This window comes from Symphodus melops, assembly GCF_947650265.1.
Source record: "Symphodus melops genome assembly, chromosome: 2".
Lineage (NCBI taxonomy): Eukaryota > Metazoa > Chordata > Actinopteri > Labriformes > Labridae > Symphodus > Symphodus melops.
Window position 1 is genome coordinate 6567028 of NC_136692.1, and position 21444 is coordinate 6588471.

The 21444-nt window shown below is 40.8% G+C and overlaps 2 protein-coding genes across 3 annotated transcripts in view; one reads left to right on the forward strand and one right to left on the reverse strand.

The window, feature by feature from the left end:
• Positions 1–803: 803 nt before the first annotated feature.
• slc44a1a (solute carrier family 44 member 1a) lies at positions 804–10229 on the reverse strand. The gene is made up of 16 exons (XM_079338080.1): positions 9920–10229; positions 9588–9674; positions 8723–8865; positions 7535–7671; positions 7308–7401; positions 6432–6601; positions 5888–5977; positions 5604–5746; positions 5301–5487; positions 3883–4051; positions 3590–3746; positions 3339–3422; positions 3113–3250; positions 2049–2285; positions 1361–1435; positions 804–1255 (listed from the first exon to the last, which is right to left on the reverse strand). Exons 1-16 carry the CDS (start codon positions 9941–9943, stop codon positions 1232–1234), a joined length of 1959 nt encoding a protein of 652 aa, XP_079194206.1. The 5' UTR covers positions 9944–10229; the 3' UTR covers positions 804–1231.
• Positions 10230–13450: 3221 nt separating this feature from the next.
• Positions 13451–21444, forward strand: part of dlc1 (DLC1 Rho GTPase activating protein) — an 87558-nt gene continuing 79564 nt past the window's right edge. Inside the window, exon 1 of one of the 2 annotated variants that reach the window (XM_079338020.1) lies at positions 13451–13568. The gene's annotated coding sequence lies outside the window, so the exon portion shown is untranslated. Of the gene's footprint in view, positions 13569–20269; positions 21007–21444 lie in introns of those variants that run through there. The other variant, XM_079338019.1, reaches the window with a different exon arrangement.

Sequence of the window (21444 nt, forward strand, 5' to 3'; positions counted from 1 at the left end):
TATCAGAGTCTGTATCGATAATTAACTCTGTAGTTTCCGCAGCCGAATATCTCCTTGCTGGCGCCGGCATGTTTGTACTGTTCAAGAGCTTTTATCTCATATCTATACGGCTAATGTTGACTTTTTGACGCGCGTCAAACTCACATACAGACTGATAGAACACCGCCCGCTGGAAAATAAGGACGAAGAAAATGTTCGTTTTTTTTCTGTCTACTTTCCCGCGGGTGGTCTTGTTTGTTGGTTTTTGACACCACAGTCCTGTAACTTTTTCACAATGTCCGCCAGAGCGCCCCCTATCGTATTACACTGAAAACACCAATTGACGGAATATTCCGTCAATGGCGGGGAACGGTTGGGTTCCAAATGACGGAATATTCCGTCAATGGCGGAGAATGAGTTAATCTTGATTTAACCACAGGGATTTTCATCTATTGTTTTAAATATTTGCCTTCAAATGAAGATCTTTGATTGTTTCCGTCCTCTGCACATTACGTTTGTCATATTTGTACTAGTATATTAAACTCTCTTGGACTTGAAAGCGATGCACTTGGCAGCTGTCAAAATAGTGCACAGCTTACCAGGTATTACATGTCTGTCCAGTTATCAATGAAACAGATACAGTACAGGTTTTTTTTTCGCACACTTCATAAATGAAGCGTTCCTCTTTGCCGCCTGTGGATTTGAAGTGGGTGTTTTTCTTTTTATCTTAGCTGTGGCTTAAAAAAAAGAAAGCAACTTGACATCTCATTAACTCCCCACGAGATCTTAGACTGAGACGATAAAAAAGACCAAAACAACAGAGCTGTGGTTTCATGTTTTTTTAGTAGAAAACTTTGAGTAGAAGAAATAAAAGATTATGAACAGGCCTTTACAAAAACAGAGTTAGCTTTCTAGTACAAATGTTCACCAAAAGGTAGCTAACTAGTCCCTGACAAACACAACAGAACATGTTCAACTGTTCATGTCATTAAAAACACATTATTAGAGAACATTTGCAAAGGACACAAGGACATCATAACCAGTTAAAAAACACAACTTAATAGTATTAAACTTAAAATTTGCAGTCCCTTCGAATACAAAAATCCATTGAAAGCATCCTTTGTGAAAATATGTACACCGTCAGTACAAAGTTTGCTGTTATCTTACTGTTGTCCCTGGAGTGACATAATGATAAATTCGGAGATAAGCTTTGGCTGGTTTTTAGTATTTTTGCCGTCTCACTGAAGCGTGATCAAGCTGAGGTGCCACCACGTGCCTGCAACACAAAGAAATCCATCAAATACTTTCTGCACACGACCCAGATGTGAACAACTGTGGGCTTTCTTTCTACACACAAGACTACAAAGATCAAACTACTCACCATCGACTTCAGCTCTCGTCCATCTCCATCTCCTGGCTTGTAATCAGACATTTTCTTACTGTTCTCAACATATTCCTAGCAACGAAGAGAGAGATAGATGAGTTATTTAACTCGTAGTATAATTTAAGAAAAAAAAAAGGATAGCATTGGTTTGACACCATTTGAACACTGCTGTAAGAATTAAAACAATTAGTCCCGCAGCCTGAAGCTTTGTGGCCACAGGCTCTTCAGCACAAAGAGGGGGGGGGGGGGGGGGGGGGGGAAATCCTCATAAATAAATAACTAAACATAAAAAAGAAAAACTAAACTCATGGGCCTATTGAAGGAACATGTTTGTATTAAGACTGTACACCTCTCGACATGATTTCCTTATTGTTGGACAAACCGGTAATTAAGGTCGGAGTCACAGCCTTCTCTAAGCTGGAATCCTTCCTCATGATCTCTTGCTCCGGCCTTATGACAGGTGGTAAAATCACCATGTAGGGAAATCTGATCTGCTTTTGATTACACACAAGTACCCAAACACAGCAGAGGTCAAACTCTGCTCTCTGTAATGGACAGATATGTATTGAGCAGGAAGCTTAAAAACAGTTTAGAAATCCGTCCATCCTGAAGAGACTTAGGATTGTATCAGTTTGTGAGTTTTGCGAGTGTTTTTTTGTAAGCACAAAATGATCTTTTCTCTCACCATCAAAGCCTTGTCCATGTAGTACTCGCGTCCGGGACTGCCATCATTATACTTTGTGTCCACAGCGAAGCAGAGGAAAAGGACGTCGACCACGTTCTCGAAAACGGAGAGGAAGCAGTGAGCCACCAGGAAGGCGAACAGGCAGACGATGAGGAGAGGCAGAACCCACACGGTGTACTCCCTCTGGTAGTTCAGAGCCAGGACGCCGGCAAAGGCTGTGCAGGAGACGACCAGCACCTGAGATGTGGAACCAGTTAGCAAACATTAAGAGCAGTTTAGTTGGTGGATGATAGGGTTGGAAAGGGGTGGAATGTTTACAGTAAATTTTCGGAAACTTTCCATGGGAAGTTAAGCTCAGGAATTTCCAAATCGGAAACTTTCCATGGGAATTACGTGAATTAACTGGAAATTGGGGGTAATTTAATCTAACTGTATGACATCCGAGCATAAATATAAACATTGTGTTGTGTCTTAAGCAGACATTCATCGCAAAATAATAAAATTAAAGAAACATTTCACATTTTTAAAATACATTACCTCATAATATCCTCCAAACACACTTCCCTTTGTGTAAAACATGGGCTAAAATGTGTGTCTTCAATAGATTTGCTGTGGGCTCAAAATGTGGTCCAGGGTTCTTCTGGAAATCATCTGTGCATGTGATGGCGTGCACAGTGTAGGGGGCGTGGCCTCAATGTGCCATGTGATTGAGGCATAGCACAGATATTCAAGTGTACTTGCATGAAGTCTGGTTGTTTTAATCAAGATTATTCGAAAATTCATTTTCCCTAACTATATTAAAGTTCCCTGTTAAGGGCCAACTTTCAATTGTGTTATTGTTTTGTTTAGTTTATTCCAATAAATTCTCATTAATTGCCATGGAGAGTTTCCAACTTTGAAAATTCCTGGGATTTTTCAACCCCTCGTGGACAAGTTTAAGTTCAGGTTACTTTATTTGTACCCGTACTGTCGGTAGATTTGGTAGCAGGGAGAGTCACGTCATACAACACAGACGATCCACATCATGATACCTCAGCCTGTACATAGAGGTCAGTGCTACGTACCTTCCCCAAGAAGAGGACAAAGTCGCCCACGGTGTTGATGGCGGCCACTCGGAGGGCGTTCTCCACCAGGATGAGGAAAGCCTCGCGGGCGGAGGTGCAGAAACTGGTGCTGTTGATGGCTGTAGCAGTGTACGCGTTCTGAAACAATGCGACATGGACACTGTGAATACTCCGGGTGTTTTATCCTCTCTGTGATGTTTTTCTTCTCCAACTTGACATCACTCACTTGATTCAAGTACGCGAGACATTTCTCCAGACACCACAGACAGCAGACGCACGCTTTGAGCATGCAACGGGCACAAGCGTTCTCCTGAGAGAGAGAGAGAGAGTGAGGGGGAAAAAAAAAGTGAACCAACCGTCAGAAAACGTACGTATGAAAATGTTCATTCACTTTGCTCGTCAACATGAGGCCACGACATCTTTATCTCTTCTTTATTGTGTTTAAAAAATAAGCCCTTGCACTATGTCACAGCTCACCTTTCCTTTGAGCTGGCTGTGGATGTACGTCAGGATGAGGCGAGGGATCTTAACAAGCGTGATGATGAAGGAGCCTTTAGCCAAAGTCCCCAGATGGTAGCGGAAGGTGCGTGCCATCGAGGACAGGATGGGAGTTACTGGCAACTGAGACTTATTCCTGGAGTTAATCAGATGCAGGGAGAAGAAATTATTCCGATGAGAAATCTCCTCCTGGCTCTTCTACTGCACTTTGGATTTCACACAGAAAACATAACGAGCCTTAACATCAATGAATTTCTGTTTCTTGTTTGTACCTGGTGAAGTAGTAGGTGACGACAGCTCCGGAGATGGTCATCTGCTGGAAGGCCAGAATGAACTCGCTGATCCAGATGAGACCCACGGCGTGATACCACACCATGTACTGAAGAGGCCCCTGGATTTCATATTCAACCACGCCTGTCGAGTTGTTCTTTGTTGCTGTTCCTGTCAGGGGAAAAATAAGGAGTTTGAGTTTTCTTTGACAATGGAGTCATCTGGGCTTAAAGTGAAAAAAAAAAAAAAAAAGAAGCCTGAGCCTGAAAAATGTTTGCTTCAAGCGCAATAGGCAAAAACGGCTCTGAAATTCGTGGAAAATTTCTTTCTGTTTGGGTGATTTCCCGACATCATAGAACAAATCAGAGGATAATTCTTCAATTTCCGCCTTAAATGGGTGCAAAAGAACCTTGGCAGGATTTGACACCATGTAAACAGTGTCTGAGATATCGAGTGTGTGAGGGTTCTTTTTCCCTGCTTGTGTCTCTTGTCTTCTTGCCCCTCATCACAGCACAGTTAGGGTTAGGGCCTAAAAAGATTAAATGTCTGAGATGTGTTTGCTGTTTTTTTTAATCCAACTTTTACTCTTTTCTTTTTGCCAGTTTACTTCTGTTCACGTTACGCTCATTCACGTTATAAGCGACACCCAAGGGAGTCAGGAAGTGGTGACGTGTGAGCAGGGAAATCTGTTGAGAGCAATATGTTATTATGATCGATGGTTAGATTGATGACTGGCACCAGCAATAACATTATCACATCGCACAAGTCATGGCTGCCATACAACGATGTGTTGGTATTTTGTCCCACCCCTACTTGTAAAATCTAAATATTCTCCTTCATTGTGTTCAGTGAGTTGTGGCCCAAGTGTCTGAGATGCATCATCATTATATTTTGTGAATGTAATGTTTCTAATTACATACGGTTTTTACATAAATAGATCGAATCAAGATATATTTTTATCTTCAAACAAACAGATACTCACAGCATCCAAAGTACAATGTAAAAATTGTGTTTGCAGTATTTGTTGTTATGGTTAACTAATGTTGGTACCACAGTACAACCAAACATTGGAGACATCCAATAATTGGATGTTTTGATTTTATTTGTATTTCTCAATTCTACTTTGCTGAAATCTAATCCCGGCTTCATATAAAGGGAAGTCGGACATGAAGAGAGAAGTTGTTGTTGCCTCCGTCCTCCCACGTCACGAGACTGCACAAGATTCCAAATGTGGGAGGAGAGTCATGCCCCCAAATTCAGGCAAAATGTCAAAAATGACCTCCTTAATATTCTATTTGTCTGTGAATCGTGTCATGAGGAGGATAATGCGAGAAGAGGAAACATTCGGTGTAATGCACATGTCTACAATCTAAATACTTCAAAGTGTGTGCGAACCGTCCCAGCCGGCCTTCCTCCTAACCTGCGGTTCCGAGGAAGAGGAGCACAGCGATCCAGTAGACCCAGAAGAGCATGAGGCAGACGAAGGTCCAGAAAGGCTGCAGCGCCAGGAGGGGAAGGTGGATGAAGACTTTACCGGCCACATGGAACAGGGAGATAGTAAGAGCCACACGCTTCCTCATGATGAACATCACTAACAGGAGAACCACCTGGAGGGTTACACAGAGACCAGTTCTCCAAATCGAACATGCTTTTCTTAAGATTGTAGTACTTCGGTTTGATTCGTAAAACTGTAAAAACAAGAGAAAATTGCCCTCTGACATACCGTGAAAACTGTAGCAACAATTGAATACACAAGCAGGGCCTTAACATTGTCAGAAGCCACCTCTTTGCCAAACACAGATAAGGTGTTATTATTAGCCGCTTTCCTGTGATCCACGTAGAGCCACCAGAGGATGCCGGTCCCGCCTGCCAGACAGCAGAGCAGAAAAGAGCTCAAACGAAAACTCATCCTCCACTACGTGCTCGTTTCAGATCAAATGGGATTGAGATAAAAAATGAAAACATGACATCAAAAAATGAATGAGGTGTGTAGTTGTAACATGGTACCTATAGAGCCAATCACTACCAGAACCGTTAAGATCCACACCAGGACTTTGGATATGTAACGGATGACGACCATCATGATCAGGGACAGAACTGAGGAGAAAAAGAAAACATGATTTTGCAGTTTTGTTTTTGTTTTTTTTTCTTTACAGGCAGAAAATGAGGAAATCCAAGACAAGCCTTTCAGGGAGGCTCTGTGCTGCAACGACTCAAGTTTCTTTCATATAAAGAAAACCCAGAATAGACTGATCAAATAGCTCAGACAAATAAAAAGAAGACTCAAACTGACATGGGACTAGTTCTGCCTTTCTTCCCCTGTGGGAAAACCTCCAGCGGATACAGTGCCTGAGACCACACAGTCACTTCCTGTTATTAAATGAAAAAAACAGCTTCCCTGTTTGCAATCCTGTAGATAGCTCAAGTGCGTGCCGTGGGAGAAGCCATTAATAAAGGACAAAGGAGTATTTTTTTTTTTCCCAACAGATGAAATGATTTTCTGTTTAACACAAGAACATTCAAGTCAGATGTCCGCTGGTGTTCGTTATACCTAAAGCCAGCACACAAAGGCCCATGATGATCTCCTTGCTGGCCATCACTCCCACAGCCAGTCGGCGCAGCGTGTTGTTGTCACCGACGAATGCGATGAAAGCCTGGGCGAATTCAGCGTAGCAGCCCACGTCCACTGGGATACAGCGGTGGAATATCGGGACAGATTTGCTGATAAATGTAGAAGAAGAGGCGTCAGCGGAGACGACTCTTAAAACGCTGAAGAAAAAGGGTTTGTTCACATTTTTCACGGGAAAGATGAACGATGAGTGATCCATTTGACAGATGAAACATTACACACGGCAGAACAAGATCAGCAAAGACAATTTTGTGTCAAAATTGACACAAAAGAGGAAGTTCAGTGCAGCAGCTTTCAGCCTTGAGATCATTGAAGTTTCCTAAAATAATGTGGAAACAGAAGAAAGCCAAATAACTACAAGCCCAACCCCCCCCCCAAAAAACCCCCACCAATCCTCAGTGAGACATCTGCCCACTGAGATAATGTTGCTTGAGATCTTCATCTTGTGTTGCATACAACATATGAGACCATCTATTTGGTCTTTGAAGGAGTTTGAAAAAGTCATACTGCAGGGAACCGCTGTGTGAGATTTTGCTAAAGAATAAAACTCCAGTTTGTAATTCTACAGCATAATCTCACACAGATATTGTCTCTTTCAGAAAAAGAATCTACATTATTCCAAAGATGATCGAAAAAAATGGGGACTACATAAATGTTAGACATTGTCTCTATGACCAGCATTTATGAAACCCATGTTCATTGATGTACCGTTTGTGCTGTTGACACGGTCTTGTACAGTGACCAACATCTTTGAGTTGATAAAAATGTCTAACGTCATCCGATAACATCCTGGATTACCTCGGTGGAACGGGCAGTTTGGGGCATTTCGTGAATCTTTCTGAATGGCCGGTGTATCTTGTAGGAGAAATGTCGTAAGAGCAGAGATTAGATCCTGGAGAAGAAAAAACAACATCACATTCCAGTTAGAGTCAATTGTCAATATGCTGTTTTGATGAACATTACATAAGTTAATGCACTTGATCGCCTTTGTCTTTAAGACGAAGACGCTTGTGCTGTTTTCTCACCGTTACTCAGGGCAAACTGCTTTATGTCACTGTAGGTCTTCAATTCAGCAGAGGGACATTTGGAGACACACAGGGCCAAGGACTTTATCTTCCTGTTGATGAGGTCAAGGTTGCAAGGATCCAAAAAGAAAACGTACCTGACAGGAATAACAATATATTTTAGAAAATTAAACTCGTTAATTTAAAGTAAGAAGCTCTTTCCCTTTGATGAAAATGTTGAGCTTTTTTTTTTTTGGTCCCTGCTTTCCCAGTTTGTTCTGCCCGGGCACAAAATGATGTTGACATTTGCTTCTGTGCCGTACAAATCCTTCTTTGTAGCTCAACGCCTTTTATTCAAAGCCTCCATGGGCAATCAGCCCATCAATAAAGCATGACCCATTGTTTGACTAAAACTGAGCCTGCAAGCTGCAGTCTGATGGAACGATACGGCACAAACAGAGGGATATAATCCGAGACTTTCCACACATATTTCGACCAAAGGACAAAACTTATTTCCATTTATATTAACAAACTCCATCACCTGCGCACAGTACAAACACATGGCATCAGTGAAGCTAAACGTAGGTGATGTTAATCCACATCAACGTTCTTTCTAATGACAGCTAACTCTTTTCCCTTTGCACTGCAGGAAGTTGAGGAAAAAGTCAAAGGTGTTCTGAACAGGAGCGCTGGTGGGGCGAGGGGTCAGTGCGTCTGTGCCACATGTATGCAGGCTGTAGTCCTCCGAGCGGGCAGCCCAGGTTAGAATCCAACCTGTAGCTCATTTCCTGCACGCCATTTCCCACTCTCTCTCCTTGATTATCAACTCTGTCCACTGTCTCTCCAACAAAAGGCCATAAATAAACCCTAATAAAAAGAAAAAGTGTACTGGACAAGGAGTACACATCTGGGCATTTTTACTCTAGGTGACACAACATTTTACTGATTTATTTTCTGATGTCAGCTTTCTTTGTGTGAGCAAGTCATTTGCATTGCATTTGAAGTGTGCCTTCTTAAATTCACAGCATGTTTAGTCGCAGACCTAACCGCTCAAATATGTCACAACAGGAGGCAACATGAAGCGTCTGTAAAGGCAGCAACTGGTTTGTTTAAAAAAAAAAAAAAAAAGTAGATCAATGGTGACCACAGAGAAAGATGAAGCTGATTTCGGTGACATGTTAGGTTTGTTTTCTAACAAATATGACTTGCTTGTTTTCCGTCATGTCCCGGCCACTGAGGGTCACTCCATCTATCGGGCTGTTCTTCTGACCGCAGGTGTTGCCATAACTGTCATATCCTGAGACAAGTCTGGAGGCAGCTCCCGTGGCAACGGAGAAGCCACAGATACACACCTGGAGACAACACGGATCAAGCAGAGGAAGTTAACTATTTAACAGACAATATGGACATCATTAAAAAAAACAACAACAACAGTTCATAACATTATCTATAAAAAAACAAAAAACAAAAACATATACAGTCTGTTACTTTAATCAGCAAACACAACCATGGACTCATCTTAAGAAAAGACATCTATAACATACTTCTTAACTGGTATGTTCTGTGTTTTTTTTTTAATGATAAACCTTAACTTTTGAAAATCCTTTTTGGAGATTTTACCATCATGCAGGCCGATTTAAACCAACTTGTCCAACCTTTCTACAACAGTGATAATGAATGGATTTAATAAATTGTCTTTTCAGTGTCGCACAATGATGCACAAACTACACTCCCCCCAAAAAAGCTATACAATTTAAGGACATGCTGTTGTCATCATTATAGGACAGCTGTATATTCAACTTTATGCAATGCATTCATTCACTAGGTAGAAGAGCAGGTAATAGAGACATTCAATGGTTTTTTTTTTAGATGTTTATTTTACTGGGTTCAGCCATCTTAAAGCATTGGGGGTCTGATACAAACCCTTCATAAACTGCAATCTCAGTCTCTAAAGAGACCATGGAGTTATGCCAACTCCGAAAAGAGTTCATCACATTTTAATAAATAACCTAAAGAGTGTTTTATCATTGCTCTGTGTGCATCTTAAGTTACGCACATTCGGTTATAAACTTACCATCCCAATGCAAAACAAGCTGAAAACGATGAGCCATGGGATGTCCGTGCAGCTGCGCTCCTCCAGTGGTTTCCAGTCACGCTTTCCCTGCCAAGACATAAATAATAGATGATGAAAAGATGCCACCGATCTCCTTAATTCCTCTTTGTTTGGACTCCTGCAGCGGGATCAGAAGCCCCAAAAAACAACCAGCAGCACACAAATCACTGAGCAGCTCTGCAGAGGACGTGACGTGCTGTGACACACGTCGTGTCAAACTCATTTGCAAACTGTCTTTTTAAATTCTTATAGCAGCCAGAATCATTTATTTTATTTCATTTTAGCCGACTTACCTCTGTGCTGCTACAACAGCCCATTGTAAACGACGGCACGGCAGCTTCTCCTAACTTCAACACAACACTGAAGTTTACGTGACTTTTCTTCTCCGGTTAACGCTTAACTTTTGTCCGCCTTTTTTTTTTAGCCAGTTTCCCCTTTGCTGTTTTCTCTCTAACAATAACCCTTTGCCAGACATGAATATACCGTTTCGTTTATGACATGTTCAACTCCGCAGCACACACCCAAACATAAAAACTCCCCCTACATTCAGAGCTGCAGGTAAACGCGGAAGAAGTCGCATTTCTTATGTTACCTTCACGGGAAAACGGAAATGTTATAATTCTAAGACCACAAGCAAACACACAGCAGTATATATATATATATATATATATATATATATATATATATATATATATATATATATATATATATATTACGAATGGATATTTATTGTAGTTGAATGACTGGAAAACAGGAATAGACTAGACGCTTTTCATACTTTTTGTGGTCAAGTATTTTCGTGCATTTGAACTAGAATTCTTCTCTAAAACGCACAAAGCTTTGAGATAAACTTTTCTCCTCAGAAAAAACAAATAATATTTGAAATCAGACGACATACCCTGAATTCTGGAGATTTAGAATATTTCCTGAGTATTCAGCATAGACAGTAAATAATATATAGTCATCTTATTTACCCTACGTTTTCTAATGTTCTACATAGCAGTGAAATTATAGGGCTTTGGATCCAGCATAAAACTTGTGCTTGTCAATTACGACTTCAAAATCAACAGAAACTCGACTTTTTTTCGACTCGAAAAAAAACCGACTAAATTTATTTCACTGGAGTCACGCGGAATCACCGTTAAGTTCACGCTTGGTAAAGCTTCAGAAAATTACGACGTACCTTGAATGTAACATAGTGGCATCTTGCTGACAGACACTTGTAGATTTTGGCGCCGTTTGCTGGAGTAAAACTGTAATGAACTTACTGAAAACTGACTATTGTTTTGTATTAACAAAATTCACAGGATGGAAAAAAGTCTTGTCACCTTACGACAGATATTTATATTGTAGAAGGCGAGTAATGAAAAGTTTAACTTGCTTTTTGGCATGTGATAAGAGCCAGCACGCATATTTTAATAATCCTACACTATACTGTATTGTATATGTATATACAGCACGCAAACATTACGTTAAACATAACCAACAATTCCACCAATTACAATTTCCCTCAAACATGTCTGCATGACTAACTGTCGCAGGAGAATGGATACAGGAGAATGGATACAAAGAACTATGTTTTGCCAGATTGCTGTTGGAGTTTTACAAACACTCAAGTGTCATCCTTGTCCTCTCAAAGTGTAGTTAGACCACTTTGGCTGTTGTATCTGAACTAACATGTCTTGTTGATTTGGTTCAAAGGTTTTCCAAGAAGACAGATGTTGTTGTACAGAAGAAGTCCCCCGCAGCCATGCTACTGAAGAAACCCTCTGACTCTGAATGGGTCTTCATACAGGTCAGTCGGCTCTCTTTCATTGGTTTTATTATCAAGCATTACTTTTGATTATATATTGGTTATTTCTGATTGATTATGAATATCTCGTTTTTTGGGGGTCAGTTATTTAAAAGAAATTTAAGAAATTGCATTTATTGCATACTGTACATAGTTTACTCTACGCTATGTCTGTTTACTACTCAAAACCTTTTGAGCTGGAATATTTGGGTCTCCTTACAATTTGTTTATTTGTTGTCGTTTCATTTTGACAGTAGCAGCATTCATGTTGACATTGCCCTTACAAATAATAATACAAAGTTTGTATTGCCTATTTTGCACATCACATTAAAGCATATTTTAGGCAGTTGTCTGTAGTCTACAGAATAATGAAGTTGTATTCTTAGTTGTACTGATATTATAAATCTTTAAAATGCAGAATTTAGTTCTTTTATTATCTATAGTGTATCTGTTGTAAGCTCTGATAAATTGAAATAACATAAAAGTTCTTTACAGTCGCCGCGACCTCCGACCTCCCCACCGGCCCTCCATCGTGGGTGTGGGAGGCAGGCGGGTTCAACGAAGGTCGCCTAAAAAAACAAACAGAGGGGCATCATCATTATTGCCTCTATCATCCCTCGACTGGTTGACATCTTTTATCCAGATCAAGACAAATGCTTGATATATTTGTGGCGTCTCTGCTGCCAGCTCTTTACCGCGACATCGACTTAATATTTTTGTTTAAATTTGGTTAATTTGTTTTTGTGTTTTATTTTAATGTACTCTATTTAAACAGGTTAGTCTTTAGCAACTGATTTGAGTTATATTAACTCAACTTTTAACAAGGTTAGATGTAATTAATAATAATGTATGCAATCTGCTGCCTCAGTTTTATTGAGTCGTTAATGTGTATCTCTTTTTACAGTGTAGCCTACACCACATAAGAAATGTTATGATGAATATCCATAACACACTTGACTATACAACATATTAGATGTAACACCAGAAGCATCTCTCAAACGTTGCATTTTAAAGCAGTCAACAGAGTGATATGCATTGACATGTGATACACACACAGCCTTTGAAATTACCGGTACTTTGAGTGGCAGCAGCGCAGTGCTGTCCTCTCGCCAGTCCTCCTGTCAGTACATCTGGATGCAGTGTTAGAGAACCTTCTCATCCTTCCATCCGGACTTAAACTTGTTTAAGGTTCGTTTTAAAAGCAAGCTGAATCAGCTGGGTCTTGCTTCCGAGCAGCATACTGCGCCGATGCTCTGAGAAGACGCTTTGGAGCATGGAAAATGAGTTTTCACACACGACAGTAGAAGTTCCTAAAGTTAGGGCAAAGGTGTGTGCTGTGAGAACAGTCGGCATGGCCTGGATTTATATGGATAACCATGGCGAAATTAAGTAATTAAGCCGGCAAAAAGTCATCCAGCTTTCAAAAATCTGCGGTAACGTTGAGTGGCTACAGTGACATAGGCTACATTTATATTTTTGATGGTTTGCTGATAAAGAATGTGACATCAATGCAACATAATTTGCATCTCTGATAATGTAATAAGTTAAAAAAAAAAAAAAGATCAGTACCTCAAGTGGGGGGGGGCACAAGCATTTATGCGGGCGGGCCCGGCCCCCTATATGGCCCGCCAATAGTGACGGGTGTGAGTCCCTGTACTTGTTTATGTACACACAGTGTTAAACACTGAGGGGTTTTTTTGTATCTCATGCTCCATGCCATACATAGACAGTCATTGTCTAGGCTGTCAGCTGCTAATTGTTAGAGCAGAGGAAAAAATAGGAACACAAATCTGTACTTTAACTTTTACCTCCAGGTCTTTTTGTGTTTATTGTTATTGTGAAAATAAGCCTCTGGGAGTCTATCTTATACACAATATTGTCTGTGGTCTATATATTTCTTCGTGTATAACAGCTCATCACAATGATACCTGTGGGGTTTTGTCGCCACCATCAGTCTGTGTCACGTTCCTACAACCAGTTGTTTTAATTTGATACAAATGCATTGATTACTTACAGAGTCTACGTGGTTGTCCTTCTGCTGGAGGACTTGATCCTGCTCACAAACAGCTGACTGAGGATTTCTGGTGGAAAGAGGCTGGACTGCTGCAGCCCCTCAAACTAAAGCAAGGTGTATTCTGTAATATATAGAGGTGAGTGGTTCGAATCCTGTTTCTGGTCTGTGTATTTTAAAAATCTATTCAAGTGTAGAAAAGCTGCCTCTTTAATGCAATTCTTTTAGTCGACAGCTTCTGGCCTGGTGTACCTTCCTCCCCCCTTTCTTGCAGTTAGTTGGACATGCTATCAAAATGAGTCAGATGTTCTGTATAGCACCATGTTTGAGATGACATTACAGCCTGCCTGCCTTTTTTTTCTGCCTGGTTTCTTCTCTTCCTGGTTAAGGTTTTTACTGACTTGTGCAATTCCTGAGTGGGCTGTAATACCAAACCTTTTCCAGAGAAACTTTTTCTCTAACTGGACCATAACTTTTTTTTTTTTTTTTGCTGTACTGCGTGGGAGAACGGAAGTGATGGTAAATATTTAACTCTGGCGGTCTTATCAGTTCCATCCCTGCCTAATGCGAGTTTCCTGCAGCCTTAGACCTTATGCATATAATACCTTTTTAAAACATTATATTCTGGGCCGACACATAGAGTATGTATCAACTCTTCATGACTGATCCCAGCTCCTATTGTGTCACTATGGATTGAAGTGAAAAATAAGAGTAAGGAGTGGGAGATATCGTCAGAAGCTGTATGCGGGGTAAAGGGCAGCTGTTACATTTGGAAGCAAAAGTTCAAACTCACAAGGGCGGAAACCAAACTCTCCATTTTCTCTCTGTCATTATTTAATGAAACAGCTCTTTTCCCCTGATTTCTTTTCTTGACTCTCAGTCTCAAGTATTTCCTGCTGATGCTGCTGTGGCAACTGTGTCCAAGGACAACACGTTTTCCTGGATCTCCAGTGGAAGAGTCGATGCCAGCAGAGCATATGTTCAACAGAATCCTGGCTGGCTGGGTGGGGGTTGTTGTAGTACGTCACTGTGCTAGGCCTCAAGAATCATTCCTCATAAACAACAAGACAAGAGGATAAATATTATGAGACCCTGTCCTTAGATACTTTTGAGGATTAAGCTGTTATAATGTCAAACTTTGGAGCATGGGAGGAATTCCAAAGTAATAAGTACAATGACTCCAAGTAATTTGCAGTTTCTAAATTGCACCTACTTTTTTATTTTTTTTATTTTATTTTTTTTAGTATTTTTATGCAAGAATGGAAAGAAGTAAGGATGATAAGTTTCACAATCGATTCTTTGTGATTCATTTGACCTTTGGTAAAACAAACATCATCCTTGATAATCAAGTGACAGCTGCTCTCTCATTCATGTGGAACTTAAAAAAAAGAAAGAAAAAAGAGTCTGAATTAAAGTTTGTGTATGAGGAAAGGTCGAGAACGATCACAGTTGAACATCTGCCTGGAAAACCGTCGAAGTCGTGTAGTTTGGATAATGGTTCGTGATATCAGCGTTTAAAAACATTTACCACATGTAATGCTCACATACATGTGAGTGTATTCTGTATACGTGTTGGCCTGAGCATATGCGAAGGCTACAGAAGTGTGAGTGTGTGCTCAGCCACAGGTGGTGAAAGGGTTATGGGACATTAGTTTTGAGTCAAGGGTAGAAAGACGAAATCCAGCTGTTGTTTCCACCGAGTCCAGTCTGATCCCCATGAACGTTGTGTGTGATACAGAGAGATTCTCTGAGTAACTTCTTCATATATCACAGCATGGTGAATGTTTGCCTTTTTTTCAGCTGACAGGATGTTATGTTAACTGTAGATAAATAGGATGTTTTTATCAGAGATGAAGGAAGTTTGTCGTCCGTCAAGTCAGTGACAATCCTCTGACTCTTTGCCTGACAACATATGATTAGAGCAAAAGTTGGACACACTTAAGAAAGAGCAACAGGGGAGAGATTCATTCAGATCCCACTTGCCGAGACAACTAGTAGGTTCTTTACCTCTCAGAGGACGGAGAACAGAAACAGACTTGTACAAAAAAAAAAACAGATCTTATGGTGACTGTTCATCCGTGGAGGCGAAGGTGAGAGATCTCTGAAATCTGAAATAAGACGAGGTCAGCACAGGAGAATGTAAGAGAAGAGGAGGAGAGGCGATCCTTCGAAGAAACAACAGTTTAGTTTAGATAATAAGATAATCTGACAATGTCGTCAATGAAGGTGATTCCGTCACTCAACCAAACTTTAATTATACCTAATATTTTAGACAAATTCAGTTGCAGTTCAAAGTGTTTTACAAAGGATTGGAAAAGTCTTCGACAAAGGTAGAATGCTAACAAAAGGATTCAGAGACTTGTGTTTAAAGATCAGTATCACATTTCCTAACAAGGCTCTTTATGAAAAAGGTGTTATACAGCAGCTTCTCTCAGTGGTCGAGTCGCTCATCTTTCAGTCCAAAGTTTGTGGTTTGATTTTTATTTTGAAATACTTTATTAATCCCTGAGGGACATTCTGGTGTACACATTGCGTGACATAAAAGAGCGATATAAGTGCAAGTCTATTCACCAGAGCAGATGAAGTCATGATCACAATCTTGTTAATTGGTATATCATGTTTTCAAGCAGGAAAACAAAGTAGGATATTCATCAAAGTATTGAATGGAATTCATCATCGAAAATGTGATTCATCACAAACAGAGTGACTTTTATGCAGGTTGGTTGTGTAAGAAGAGCAGTGACTTCTTAAATGGTAAAATCCTTTGATGTGACGCTGCCGGTCTGCACGACTTTTTAAAAAAGTAAACAAGGAACAAAAAGTTAGAGGGAGCAGAAGTTAGCAAAAAGATGTATATTTCACAGTTATACATCAAATATAACTCAGATGACTCAAGTCTGTACAATTTATATACACAGCAACATTAATACACATATATAAGGTCCTCTTCTTGTGTCACACACACACACACACACACACACACACACACATACACACACACACACACACACACACACACACACACACACACACACACACACACACACACACACACACACACACACACAGATCCTCTCATAAGAAGATTAGATAAATTATTTTAGCCTGGAGATTGTTATGGTCTGTATCCTCAATAACTTGTACTTCCTGTTCCCACGGTAACAGTCACACTACAGCATAACCCGTGTTCAGTAGCCAAGGCCCCCTCAGATTCTCCCACGACGACCCACGGGAGCAAAGGGAGTTGAAATCCAGGGATGATTTAAGACAGGGTTTTTTTTTAATAAAGACAGCAATGTAGCCCTCAACTGGCTTCGTAAGTTGTATCATCTACCTCAGGATGTTTCATTAAAGAGTATTGCGATTGCTTCAGTTCCCGAGCAGACCTCAGACGTTGCTATTCAAACCAACACGACTCCGGTCTTCTCAAAGGGAGTCACTAACCACGGAGCAAAGCAAGTGACAGGAAAGCATCCCAAGGATCTCGTGTGGTTTGTTGGTATTATTTTTAGATCTCCAGATGAGATTCTGGCTTTTTTTTTGTTCAGTATGAATCAACCCGGAGTCCGTTTTTACAACTTCACATAACTACTGGGCATGTACAGTAGAAAGCAGCTATTTAAGGAAGCTTTAAAAAGGGATGCAACTAAATCCTCTGAAAGCAGTCTTTGTATACGTAAGAACTTCTGAGTGACTCACTGTTTTTTTTTCTTCTTTTCTCGACGAGTGTCACCTACATTTTCCGACATGGGCAAACACCCTATGTTCTTCAATGCCCATGATTTAGACGGGCTTGGTTTTCCAATAATAAACTATATGAGTGAGGAATGTGAGGCTGTTTCCTCTGGGCCCTCACTGCTCCACTTAAGAGGGCGAGAGATTGAACAGTGGGGGATTATAGGGTGAATCGTGAATGGCTCTTTCTTAACCTTGTGTGTGATGACTGTAGACATATGACCAGCGGTGCTGCATGCCTGCGACAACATTCATGCTCGTCTGCTGTGTGGCGGAATTAGGACACAATCTGGCCTGTAATGATGACTCTTAAAGGGGAAAGAAATACAGACTTTTTTGAATAACCCTCATACATAATACATGATCATTGACTTAGTTTTCCAAAATAGATGACAAACACAAATACACACACGCTCCTGGGAATGTTTCTGTTCATGTTGTTTCTTGAAGTTGCTGTCGAAAGATGTGGGAGATTTGTACAAAAACTGAAACGTTTGGATCGTGACTCATCCTCAGCTCTAGACACGACAATGTCTGACGCATAGACTGTACAAACAATGGACCCAACCACTGGCAGCATCCTATGTGTTTTCCCCCCCACATTTTTGAAGACTCGATGTGAGTGTACCAGTCGCTGCCATGATGGTTTTTCTTGGGGCAGAAGTTTCCATATTTGGCTAAGGTGTGATGCCTGAAAGCAGCCCATCAGTAATCGTCTGACCATGATATAACCTCTCGCGGTGACGGTGAACTTTTTATAAATAAAAAGTCAACAGCTGGCTAATTTATTAGCTTGTGGCATGAGCTACCTAAACCTCATGTTTCCATAAAAAGACATTCTATTTGTGTAATTAATTTTTTTTATCAGCGAAAAGAAACTATGAGAACTTGTCAGACACTGCAGACTTGATGCTTGCCCATAATACCCTCCCATTCCTCTGGTGGGAGATAAACTGGTGTATGACTCAAACTAAGTAACGTCCTACCTCTGTCTTTTCAGTGGGGAAAAGTCAACAATAATCCTGACACCTTTGCACCAGCCAAGTGTGACACATTAAATTAACTAACAAGCAAGTAATGGCAAGCATATTACACCTTCTAAATAGTGATAAAATATCAATTCATTCATTCAAACATATCCTGCTTAAAGCTGCCGTGAACAGGGAAAGTATTAGTATTGGCTAGCATTAGTTTTGTTTGTACAAGAAAATAAGCTGTGTTTGTTGCTAGCAGTAGTTCAAGTATTTCATTTTAATATGAGGCCTGTGGGAAATCTCACTTTTGGTGCTTTGACTTGCACAAAACTTCTGCTTGAGACGCATGTGTGAGCAAAAGCGACAGAATTTATCACACTGACTTCACGCGGGGAAAAAAATCATCCCAGCCACCTTTTAAATTTCCGTATGAAGTCAGGGTAAGCCAGTGTGACAAAGGCAGCGTAATGTGTGTGAACAACCAACTCAGGAAGCTTTCAGGAGCAGCCTGGAGTGCATTTTTGAAAACGACTTTTAAGAGCCAACGTCAAGTGGCACTTCTTTGTTGGCTGGTTGTCAGCCCCTTGGTCAACCACTGTAATCTGCACTGAAGTAGAACAATGTCAATTAAGTGTAATGACTTTAATGTAAACACACTTAACTTGTTGTGTACATGGTAAATATTGTTATCTGACAAACAGAAGCGTGTTAGCATGTTTGCATTTGACATCAAAGTGCTTCTAAGCTTTCCACCTAACCGAAAACGTTATATTCACGATTACATGCTTTGATGCTCAATTTAAAAAGCTCGCTTCTCTTGCAGCTCACATGTACAGATATTGTTGTTACACATGTATTTGATCGAACTTGTGTTTGCACACTGTCACTGAAAGGATCAGTTTTGACTGAGACCAGTTGTCCTGTGGCTGTGCAGGATGTGAGGACGAAGGCTTTTCAAATGACAGACCCGTGTCCACATGAAGTAATGAGTGGATAGCCCGAGTCATGCTCCGCGTCAGCCCTTCTTCTTCAATCACAAGCCGTATTCACATGGAAGCTACTGTGACCCAAAAAGATCTGCCTTTGGTTACACTGCACTCAACGTAACCACAGAGCGCATCATGTGACATGCTACAGAGGAGTCTTGTTGAACTTGGATCTTTTCCCTTGAGCACAACCATCTGTGTCCCCGGAGAGCCAACATTGATGGCAGTGTACATTTTCCCAGCGAGGCCCCTAAGAAAAGACTCATCCAGAGACTCACCTAACATCTGGCTGACCTCGAGGTCAGAGGCTGGGGTTAGAGGGATCGTTGGAAGGGGCTTCATTTCACTTCGTCCCTGTTGATTTGACACACCAGTCTTTGTACTACTGACTTAGTCTTAGCTCACATAACTTGCTGTTGCACTTTTCCATGATTTTATCCAGTGATTATTTGTTGCTTATGTAAATGTTGTTTCAGTGACATTGAATGTAAATACTGCTGCCTTTCCTTTTTCTATCTGCTGAGTACGTCCGACAAATGACTATATTAGGAAATTAATTACTGGCATTTTGTTCCTTTCTGTCTACTTTGTATCTACCACTATAGGTACAAAGTCAGAAGCCCTTCCAACATGTTACATGTTGTCATAAAACATTTGTTGCTTTACAGTTTACAGATAATCTTGCAGAATGTTTAAAACACATTCATACCTCATGCATATCGGTAAAGATATCAAGCGTTGCTATTTTTCCGTCATTACCAGCGTGTTTGGATAAGAATGCTTGCACAGTTACGAGATGACAATTGTTTTTCGAAGAAAAGCATGCCCCACGAATAACTGCCAAAATATTAGAGCAATCGCTCTTGGACCACAGCCAGGAGGTCTTGCGAGGCAGCTTGTCTGTTACTAATCAAAACCAACTGGTGCAAGTCTTGTCCACCTCGGTGAAATCGCACACTCGGGCAAGAACTAGGGAAAAAGTTCACTTAGAAGAGGAATGAGACCAGATTTGAGAGAAGACACGGAGAGGAAGTTTTTCAAACAGCGAGGGGAGAAAGTACATGAGAGGAGGGAGGAGGGAACAAATGCGTATACTGTGTTGGGTGAGTTGGGAGACGGGGGATGGGGCTCCTAGGATGTGACTCAGACTCCCTGTCAAAACCAGTGGGGAGGGGACCTGATGAGGAAAAGGATAGAACGGAGGAGAGCAGGGGTGGAGTGGGGGAAAGAAAACCCAGCCCCTCTTACACCACCCCGACCCTTCTGCATTCAGCGTCAGCAAAAAACCCCTAATGTGATCAAGATGGAAGTTGTCTTTGGACGTCTCACCGTTCCCCGGCTTTCTGCTTGCCTTCCGAGGCTTCGCTGCCTCTCGGACAGTTTCACAGCGAGGATATTGACTGGAGTCCAGAAAATGGCTTGAAGAAACCAAGACTATGGACTTCTTACAAAATAAAACCTTTATAAACTCACATGGAAAAAGACGGATCTGTATTTCACGGACACTTTGCTTTCAGTGGATGAATGAAAAGGCAACTTGTGACTGAATCTGGAGAACTGATCTTGAAGAAAATACTGGATCTATAACCTATTTTTTTGGATTCTTGCCAGTTGATTTATTTCCAACTATACAGCTGGATTATTTTTTAAACCACCGGAGAATATAAAAGAACTAAACATTAATCAAACTCCTGCACAAGATATCTGAATTGGATTGAGGTGTCAGTTATGCTGTTGGTTTAAGGGCGAGTAGAAGAAAGAACTGCTTTGGTACAATATTCACACACCTCCTTTGGATTTCTCAAATACTGGATTTAGGTTCATGCCAGAGGGCGCAGATGACAGTTGGGACCCGCCGGATCTTATCTTGAGGAAATAAGAGGTGATGAAGTGAAAAGAAAAGCATCCATCTCTCATCTTGATAACATGTTTTAAAAAAAGTGTTTTATCAGAAGCTGCTCAGGGACATTGTGTCCAGAAACTTTTTTGTTTGATCAATGAACAATGTGAGCGATTTTGTCATTATGTTAAAGCCTCATGGCTTATCCAGGATGTCCTTTTAACTCTGCGCTTATAAAGTGCTCTTATTTGTTCTGTATTATGGCAGATCTACAGCATGGATACAAGTACCTACTGCTGTTTGAATCTGTGTATTCTTTTGCTTCTGTACATTATGATCTACAACAAGAGTGAGGGAAAAAAACACAGTAGAGCTTGGTTTTGATTAATGTGATATTGTTGGCCTGTCCAGACCCAGCTGTTCAGGGACCCTGGCTGTCATTAGAAGTTTAAGTTCCCTTTGGTAACATCAAAATGTTCT